This window comes from Melozone crissalis, unplaced genomic scaffold (assembly GCF_028551555.1).
Source record: "Melozone crissalis strain CALT ecotype California unplaced genomic scaffold, PUWL_Pcris_2 ptg000002l_1, whole genome shotgun sequence".
Lineage (NCBI taxonomy): Eukaryota > Metazoa > Chordata > Aves > Passeriformes > Passerellidae > Melozone > Melozone crissalis.
In genome coordinates, this window is record NW_026535780.1 from 26,313,180 (window position 1) to 26,323,487 (window position 10,308).

The window sequence follows — 10,308 nt, forward strand, 5'->3', positions numbered from 1 at the left end:
TGGGGAGTGAGACAGGACACAATTGAAAATGACATTGAGAGGGCTGAAGTGCTTCAACCTTTTTTTGCCTCATTAAAAAAATCTAAAAGTATTCAGACTATCCACCGACTTCAGATCTTAAGAACTTAGGCTGGTAGAGAGCAGAAGAGGCTGCATAGATACATAATGTATCTGAAAATCATGTGAGCCTTATAAAATTCACACCAGAGTGCTCAGAGAATTGAGCAGCCATTTCACAGCCATGAGTAATCATCTTTGAGGACTGATGGAGGGTGAAAGTTCCAGAAGACTGGAAAATGACCTCTCAAGAGCTCTTCCAGCCCTGGTTACCATTCCTGTAAGGAGGAAAAAGCAAAGTTAAGGCCGTGATCTATTGATTCCTTCTTTAGGAAGCCACGCTGGCAAACAACTACTTGGTATATTCCCCTATAGGAAGAGCATGAAGTTTTGAGAACACAGGGTCAGTCTGGATCAAATCAAAGGTCCATCTGTCACAAAATAGGCTCAGAAATTAGCCTGCAGCAGAAACAGCTTTATGTAAAACCAAGGGAAGGGCAAGCATAGACCAGCACATTCTCTCAGCTCTTAGCAATCAGAAGCTTAGGGACTTACAGAGCTGGACTTGGCATCCTTCTGTTAATAGCCCTCCATGACCTTTAATAGCCCTCAACAATTACTAATGAAGAGATCTCTAAAGTGCTGTCTTTATTACGTGAAATCAGAATACATAGGAACTGAACAGTCACATACTTTCTGCTGCTCTGCCTTTCAGTGAATACATTTTTGTTCCCAGCCTAGATATAGTGTTATCACATATACATTAATTTCATGAACAGCTAATCCTTGAGAAAAGCTATACCAAAATGTCAGGATAGCTACTTGATATTATTAACATTCAAGCACAGTTACTCTGGCTACTTTGTCAGAAGCTACTTCATGTTAGAGTTCAACCGAATTTATTTTAAGCTATAAAGAGACAAGACAATCCCATGTAGATGGATACACTGCAGTTAGAGAATAGTGATTAAAGAACTTTATTTACATTTCTAGCTGATCAACATCTTCTGGATCCTTCTAATGGGAAGAATTGATTTTTTTCCTCTGCAAAAGGGACTTAATCAATTTTGCTTCTGGAAATGTTTTATTCAACAATAGCTAAATTTCCCTGCATACACATCTGTCAAAACAGAAACAATCATTGGAAAAGAGGAGCTTTTTATGCTGATGTAAAGATATCTGTTTTATTCTTTCAACAGAAGCCTATTGATTTTTTTATGCCTTAAAAAAACCAAATACAAATCCCTTAAATGTGCAAAACCTTACCCAAATACCTCCAAATATTAGCAAATTTAGTTTGAGTTTTTGAGATTTTTTAAAATATTATTTTGTACTTTAAATTAAATGTAAATTTCATCCTCCGGGGGAAAAAAAAAATTGCGATCCTTTTCAGATTAATTTATTCTAGTGGTTCTGTACAAATTTAGCCTTTTCTGCAGTGCTGGACTGGGACTTAAAGAAGCCTTGGTTCTCCAGCTCTCCAGGTGGCTCTCTTTGGTGTCTGTGTGCAGGAGACTTTTTGAGAACATTATGTTTCATGCTGCTCAGCATCTCATTTCTCAATGCAGATGGAAAAACTTTCAGTGATCTATGGGTTACACACTGGGTGCAGGGGAACAAAAACCACACGTGTTAGGTTGTAATGCCCTCATTCAAAACAATGGCCAAATGCCCATGAGGTGTAGCTCAGTTAATGGCAATAGCTCAGTTACTTTCATCATATGTAACAGTGGGCCAATCTACTCATAAATAAGCAGAGAACTCTTTACAAGTTTCTTATACAGCAAGTCTGCAGAAATATTTTAACAATCATTTTTTTATTGAAAATCTAAATAAAACGTGCATTATCTGTCTCAGCTTCTGCCTTGGGCACTGCATTTACATTTACACAAACAAATATTAAGCAGGTTCATTTCAAATAAGAGATTCTTGTCTTGTTTGGTTTTATGCATATTTATAATATCCACAATTTAATTTAAACTGATAAGAAAATCAAAGAAGTCTCACCTTCTTGCAGCCTATAGGACTCTTGACCTTGCCAGGACTCATAAACACAGGGAAAAAAATGCTGTGAATTTAGTATATGACACTGAATCCTTCAAAATTTAAAATGGTAAGAAGAAATCTGTAAAAAGAGTAAAAATGAATTTGTGGGTTTTTTTTCAGTTAGAGAGCCTCCCAGTTCTTTAAGCTGATGGATTGTCATATCTATAAATACATCTACTCTCTTAACCTCTTGCTAATCATCGGCTGCACACCACAGTCTGCATTTGGGATCAGTGCAGTCGCTGCAGCCAATTTGGCCTTCTGGGCCAACTTTATTTCTCCTGTAGCAGTAAAAGCCTGAAACCTGGATGACAAATTGGAACCCTGTTGTACTCTGTTCTGAGGTAACAGGTAACAGGAGTAGACAGTCCCTGCTCCAGCCTGGATCCACGCCCACCACAGTGCTCCCACTCACATGGTGATTCACACACAGTGGCAGGGAAGGGTCTGATTCTGTCACACCAGAATGAAAAGTGACCTGACGAGGCATAACCTGTGTGGCATACCTTTGAATTGTGTTTGGGAGGGAGTACAGGTTGTCAAAGGTACTTAAGGTGTTTAACTGACATACACTGGGGATCTGAGAGAAGCAAAAAATGCCAGGAGAAAACTGTGGCTCCCTGGAGGTCCTGCTTAGCTGCTGGTGCCAGTTGCTGCTGGCCCCGCACCAGCACCCTCTGGTTGCTGCCCACTCTGGAGGGAGAGGTGAAGCTGACACTGAGGGGGCAATGCCCAGCCCACAGACCTCCAGGAACACAGCTCCTGCATCTCCCTGCATTGCCCATCACCTCCAGGGCTTTCTGAGAGCTGCATGCCCATCCATCATCAATCACCATGGCTGGTGCTGGGCCCAGCACTCTCTGCCCTCCTTCCCTGGCCATGGCCAAGCTGGGCCAAGGTGAGGATGTGATACTGAAGTGGTCATGCATATGGCAATAGTGAGCAGGGGCTCAACACCCACCTCCTGACACAGCACCTCACCAGCTGCCTCCTCACACAGCCATGGCTGCTTTTTCTCTTTTTTGTTCTGGTTGTGTGGCGTTGGGTGGAACATGGGTTTGTGCAGCAGGGTTTGAAGCTGCATTGCTTGGCAATTCTGTCTGGGAAGGAAAAGCAGCAGGGACATGATGGAGGGGTGAGCTGGGGATGGGCTTGGTGTGCTGGCACAGCTCAATCTAACACTGCCTCTGCCAGGTGGCCCTGCTGCCTACATGGGCTCCATGCCACTGAGGGCTGGGGGCTGCACCCATGGCACAGAGAGAGAAGAGCCAATCACTGGAATCAGCAAAGAGCAAAGAGGCCCACAATGACAGTGCTCAAATTCACAGACTTTTATTTTTGTCTCTGTACAGAACACGGCTGTGATTGTAATAAGGCATCAAATGCACTACTGAACAGCTCATGATGGACTGTGATGTTCCACCCCATTGTGAGTCAGTCTTACAAAATTAAACCAGTTGCTTTCTTAGTCAGTAAACTCTATACTCATTGCAGACAGATTTTGAAAATAATTACAAAGACTAAAAAATTGTAAACACATAAAAACCCAGCAACAACCCAGTGTAGCTTCCTAGGAGAGTCTTGGGCATTTCTGCCACGGGGCCGGCTTCAGGCTGGCAGGAGCAGGCGAGGCTGGGGGGACACACGCGGGGCACCCGCAGCGTGCGGGCTGGGACGGTGCAGTGACAGCCTCTGTCCTGGTGAGCACCCCCAGCAGAGGCCATGCAGCTCCCAATGCCCAGCCACAGCGTCTCACCGAGAAAAGGGAACTGAGAACACGGGGAGCAGGAGGAGCTGTCTGAGCAGCAGGGAGCCCGACACTGGCAGCGTCCCTTCCCACAGCTCAGGGAAGCACGGACACCCCCAGTGGGAAGGTAGAGACTAGGTTTGGGCCCAGCCAGCAGACTGGGCCCTCAGATGTCATGAGGTAGAAATTGGGAAAGTGTCATATTTGGCAGCTGGGGCTGGTCAGAAATAAACTGACTAAGGGCACAAATCCTGTTCTGTTTCCAGGGTACTCAGAAATCCATATTCAGAATCAGATGTTTAGAGGGCACCTAAAACCCACTCAGTATATGCCAAAATTTAGTTTCCCAAAAAAGGAGAAAGCTCTCCGATGAATCAAGTGACAACTTTAGCCCAGGCAGTGAAAAAAACAGCAACAATTCTTCTCCTATTTGTACCTTTAAAGCATTTAAATTTCCAGTAGGGGAAGTCAAATGCTGAGGGTGCATGAGGGGGCAATAAACGTCCCTTGGCCTCGCCCTTTGGTAGCATCTCATGTGAGGTGAATGCTGTGAAGGTCTGGCCAGTGGGCTCACACATTCATTTCCACCATCAGCCACCAGACAGCAAGAGCTTTGGTTTCTGTCTGTGTTTGGTTTCACAGCACGAGAACCTAAGAGTCCAGAGGTTTTATATTGCACTGCTAACTCACATCATGCTGCAATTTCTAAAGTGATCAGAGAAATGTCCCGAGCATTTTTATCTGCTAAATTCCTGTGCTCTGAAGGCCTTCCTTCACCTCTTTCGTAGCACACACTTACACCAAAATAAAGAAACTCTGTTAGTCCTGTTGTTTAAATTTTATTACTCCTCACACTTCTGCAGCGTACATTTAGATTATTAGGTTGACTAATATTTCCTTAAGATGCTCAGGGAAAATTTCAGGGTTCATTAAAGTATTGCAGGTTCATGATCTGTGACAGGCATTTTACAAAGTGTCAGAAAACTTCTCACTTGACAATAACATACTGACAGTTTCTTTTTCTAGTGCTAATAATCAGCATTAAGGCATGTCATGGTTCCTGCAAGAAATCTGTGATCCCTACAGCTTAAGCTGACATCTTTCTGCAATAATGGAATGTACTCCAATTTAATGCATATGTATAATAAAAAATAAAAATAATAGCTCTCAAAACCACCAGCCTCATTTTTACAGCTTCTGTCACGTAGGTAAGAACATGGGGCCCAGGCAGGCGAAAGGGTTTTCATCCCCCGAGATGTCTGTCCCTGCCCTACACCACCTTGCTGACCCCAGCTCAGCAACATTTGCCCTCTTGCTTGGCATGGCTTTCCCAGGGAAGGCCAGCCCCTTCCCATCCTCAGGGGCAGGATGAGGGGAAGAGCTGTTCCCAGTTCCCCACCTTGACAAGTGTCAAGCTCTGCAGCCTGTGTTCACACACCTCACCCACTGGCCAAAGCCAGCAAAAAAGGAACCTTCCTGCCCTGCATCCAGATTCTCAGACTAGTTCCTTCCTCTCTCACAACAGGCTGAGGTAGCTTCCAGATATAAGACATTTCATGTAATTATCCTAGAGATTCAATTAGGAGTCTCTGATGACACAGCCAGAAGGATGTAAGTTCTTCAAAGATGACTGTGGAGATGCTGGTCACTGCTGAGTTACTGCCTGAGAACACACTGTGTGCCATGACATAAACTGAGGGTCATTTACTGGGCAGCAGCACCCTCTAATAAGGCAGCTCATTTAATTATGCAGTAACATTGACCTCAAGCTGCAGTTGGAGCAGAGAACATGTGAAGCAGGATCTCTTTTGCAGGGCCAGCATTACAGCCTGGGTACCACACTATGGAATTTGCTGACCAAAGACGTGAACCTGGAGCAGGGCAGCTCCTTGGGACCTTGGTCACCTGCAGCCAGCAAGCACAAGGGACTGAACTAATGGAGTCAGACCTGCGTGCTGCACTTGCCTCCTGACAAAAACCAGAGAAGCAGAACAAAGAACCAAGTGGCAAAATAGTGTTCGGTCTCTCTGTGAGGAACCCATGTGTCTGCCATCCACTTTTTATTCTGGACTTTGTGCTGCCACATATTACTGGGTAAAGGAAATCTCCTCCCACCTTCCCAAGAGAACTCTTCTCCTGTGTGTCACAGTGGGGAAAAATGGTGTTATTTTAAAAAATGACTTATTTTAAAAATAATTCATATTCCTGGTATTTTAGAGTTAACTCACAACTGAGAAGGCTGTCATAATGAAGCACATTTCTTGTAAGTCTGCAGTCAGAGACTGCACAGACAGAGCTCTTCACCCATGTTTGGCTTTGCCAGGGACACATACACATATAGCAGACATACATATTAACAAGACATGCATATATATATATATATGTGTATGTGTATATATATATGTATGTATTAAGCATTGCTCAGTAAGAACTGGCTTTCCCAGCACTGCAGGAACACATCAATGTTATCAATGCTCCCTAGAAAATGGCTGGTAATAAAAGCAAATAGCATCAGTGGTACAGGTTTTTGGCTACAGTGCCACACAAGTGAGATTAATAGCAACATGTACCGTTGATCATCCCCTATGCTGAGTTTCTTGTCAGCCAGTAAACTGCCTGATACTTAACCTCTGTATTTCCTGATGATTTATTCTTTACAAATAAATTGGGGTTTATTGAACGAGTCTTAGAGAGCTCCTTCCTGACCTTTCCTTGCTGGTTATGAGAAGGTTGAGAGCCTAGTGACATAAAGCTGAAGTTTCAAAAAGGACTAATAAGATGCAGACAGCCTCAGTATAAGCAAAGCTCTGTAGCTGAGCTTGAATTTCTCCTGGCATGTGTACTGAAAGAACAGTGTCCAGTCTCAGCATCCCCATGCTTTTTCAGTCTTTGGGTCTTTTGAGACTCCAAACAAGAGGTCTGTTAATTCATGTTGTGGCAGTTTTCATACAAAGACATCTGTCCACCAGGAACTAAACTTCTTTTATATCACTATAGGGTCACTATGGCTATCAGAAGTTAATGACTATCAATCATTGCTAATCTGAACTGAAATGGAGCCACTGACCTCAAGCTGAAAGAGCCTTTTGTCTCCTACCAGCACCAAGAGCCATATGGTTTCCTGCCCTTTGCCTCTTATTTCATATTTTAAATAATCATCACTAATTGTACAATTGTTTGAAAATACGGGAGGTTTGTGGCCAGCCATGACCAAGTGGTGTTCTTTCTTCCCATAGCTGTCACTTAATTGAAGAGAAGGGATCTGCTTAAAATTAAAGAATAAAAAAGCATCTCTTAATGAAATATTAGCCCTACCATTTAATTATTGGTCCTGCTTCTTAATACTCTGTCAAGTAGAATGTTAATAATCTTGCAGGCTTCAAAAATTAACAGCTTTGAAAGTGCCAAGGTCATTCTTGTTCTATATGGGAGTAATAAGAAAATTATATAGGCAAGACAGCAGTGGAATGTTTTATATTATGATAAACGAGTATCTGAGGAACCTACTTATCACAAGTCTCTTTTTATTCAGTGGTTTTCATTATTTTATATCATTTGCATTTCATCTGGCACAGTTCCCCTTTACAACAAGTACTCATATATTGCAAACATTTGATTATAGAGCTTAAGATAACACCATTCTTGTCAGACAAATAAACTGTATCACCAGCTATCTTTAGCTGCATCTGCTTTCTTTAATGAAACATATTTTCCTGTAGAAATGCTGCCTTAAAAATCATGACCACACTAATTATCTATGGCAAGCACATCTTCCTCAACTAACGACAGCTCGAGCATATTATCATTTGCTCCAGACTTCATTCTAAAATTGAAAGATCCATACAGCTTTGCAGACTCCTTGGAGGATGCAAACCTGCTCCTCCGGTACAGCTCCCCTTTCCACATGGACATCATGAGCAGGCTGGAGAGCACCACGCCCCCCAGGGTTAAGAGACACAGCCCGGCGATAACACAGCGGTCCAAGTGAGCGCCGATCCTCGCGCTCTCGTTCTCCAGCCTCTCCATCTCCCGGGCAGCCACAGTGTTGGGATCCACAGTCACGTCTCTGGGCACCACGTAGGAAATTATCACCAGCAAAATGCCACTAACCAGGAACAAAATGGCACTAATGAATCCATAGTCAACGGATTTCCCAGCTGCTGCCTCCGAGGCAGCATCGTCCTCCTCAGAGACCAAGGAAGGAGAATCGTGTGCCCATTCAGGTGGCAGCTCCCTGCAGGAATGCTGCTGCAGAGGGGCATCCTGGCCACCTGTAGGAGTGGGGGGACTTCTTGCGTGCTCCAGATTTACATTTTCATCCACATAAGTGAAGGATGTCTCGAGTTCCTGGGCACAGCAGCAGGCTTTCTTCTTCCCTCCATCCTCTTCCCTGGGGAAGCTCTCGGCTGGCTGGCAGGGCTGGGAGGTGCTGGAGGGGGCAGGGTGCTCCTGGGGCGAGGTGCCCAGGGAGGAGGGCTGGGGTGCCAGGGGGGGCTCAGCCACAGGGCCCCTCTGCAAGGGCTTGCAGTGCCGCTCACAGTGCAGGGCTGCCACGGCAGCGGCTGCTCTGGCGTCCACCTCACCCCCCTCACACTGCTGCTGCTCGTAGGGATGGGGGGGCAGGTTCCAGCCAGCAGTGGTGCCCAGGGGCACCTGTCTGCTCTCCTCGGCCAGGTAGAGAAGCTCCATGCAAGCCATCGACCTCGTCCCCACGAGCCTCACCTCCTGGGCTACGGCATCCTCCAGCAAATGCTGCCCCTGACCTGCAGAAGCGGCTTCACAGTGCTGGCGCTGCTGTATCCCAGAGATCTTCTTCACCACTTTTTCACCAACGTTTTGTTAGGGACATGGCTTGTGTCAGCTGTTAAATGATTAAACAAATCCTCTCTGACTTTCATTTCTTTTCGGTCTGCAAATGAAATAGCAGAGGGGGAAAAAACAACAACAACAAAACCGAACTCTGACAACCTCATGATGATACATTAATAAACCAAAGGGAAGAGAACGCAAATGTGATACATCAGCCCTTCTCCCAACTGTTTGAGAGGAGACAGCAAACACGATTGTTTTAACCATGCACTTAAAACTGCAATCCTCTTGCAGATCCAAAATCTATTAGGGAATCTAATCAACCTTTGACACCACTATCCAATTAAGGCAGTAAGTATGCACAGAGCACGGGATAACCAGAAAAACTGTGTAAAATGTCAAAGAAAATGTATGTCTGTTCTTTTAGAAGCATATAACTCCCATCCCCCCCCCTTCCAAATAAAGAATTTTGCACTCAGATTCACAGACTAATTAGAAAGAAACACGCAAATCCCATGTAGCTCAATAATCCAGGATCTGTATTCTCCGGTGGAAATCTGATAATCCTATGGGAAAAGCAGTGCTTTCCTATATAAGATCTACCATTCATCTAAGAGCTTTTGGAATGAAATTATGCCTCAAAGACCGATGACTCAAAGACGGATATTACTTCTCATCTGCAATTAATTCGTTATTACCCCTTTCGCCTGGGCCCCATCCCCCTCGAGGCCGCCCGGTGTCACGGGGCGAAGCCTGCAGCCCGACAAATGTGTTGCATGCGTAGGAAACACATGTGCATCTATAGCACATACGTGATCGCTCACAGCCGCCGCTCACTCACGCTCTTCTCGGGACCTCAGCGAGAACCGGCCGCGCCGGGATAAGCGATTCCCGCCGGCGCCGGGAGTAGCTGGATCCCCCCGCCACCGAGTGACCCGAGCGCTCCGAGGTGAGCGGCGCAGACACGCACGGGCACACACGCATCCCCGGCGGGCAGGAGCGCTCCGCCCGCTCCCGCTGCCGCTCCTCCTCCCGCGGCTGCTCCTCCTCCTGCCCGCGGGGCTCTCACCTGCCCGGGATGGCGCTGGCCCCCCGCACCCACACACGGACACACGGACTCACGGACTCACGGACACGCGGACACACTCACCTTCCTCCCGCCCGCCTCCGCCACCGGCCGCGCCCCTGCCCGCGCCGCTCCCAGCGACCCCGGGCGGCCCGGCCCGGCCCGGCCCGGCCCGGCCCAGCCCAGCCCAGGCGGGCAGTGCCGGGGCGGGCGGGCTCCGCTCGGCACGCCGGGAGCTGTAGTCCGCGGGCGGCGGCGCTGCTGCGGCAGCCCCGGAGCCGCGCCCGCCCCGGGGCTCGGGCGCTGCTGCCCGCGCTGCCCGGGCTGCGGTCACCGCACGGCCTCGCCGGGTGCCGGAGCCAGGCACGGGGCCCACAGCAGCGTCCGTGCAGCCGTGTGCGTGCGTCCAGCTCAGTCATCGCCCGGAGCTGTTTTCCATAGTCTTGGGAGCTCGCGACTTACTCCAGGGAAAGATAAAATCAGATTTTCAAGTGATCCCAAAACTGCTGGAGCTGAGACGTCAAGGGACGTACCCTCTGCGCAAGACTTACTGGAAAATCTCAGGAGCTCGCCCGTGTTGGCA

General features: G+C 46.9%; 1 protein-coding gene across 4 annotated transcripts; it reads right to left on the minus strand.

The window, feature by feature from the left end:
* Nucleotides 1-7,357: 7,357 nt before the first annotated feature.
* Nucleotides 7,358-9,858, minus strand: TMEM74 (transmembrane protein 74). 4 transcript variants are annotated; one of them, XM_054283142.1, is made up of 2 exons: nucleotides 9,810-9,858; nucleotides 7,358-8,759 (listed from the first exon to the last, which is right to left on the minus strand). In XM_054283142.1, the coding sequence occupies exon 2, from the start codon at nucleotides 8,546-8,548 to the stop codon at nucleotides 7,598-7,600; it is 951 nt and encodes a 316-aa protein (XP_054139117.1). In that variant the 5' UTR covers nucleotides 8,549-8,759; nucleotides 9,810-9,858; the 3' UTR covers nucleotides 7,358-7,597. The 4 variants fall into 4 exon arrangements, with proteins under 4 accessions (XP_054139117.1, XP_054139222.1, XP_054139155.1 ...); XM_054283247.1 differs by having other exon boundaries at nucleotides 7,358-8,711; nucleotides 9,810-9,826; XM_054283180.1 differs by lacking the exon at nucleotides 9,810-9,858 and adding an exon at nucleotides 9,472-9,742 and having other exon boundaries at nucleotides 7,358-8,711.
* Nucleotides 9,859-10,308: the final 450 nt, after the last annotated feature.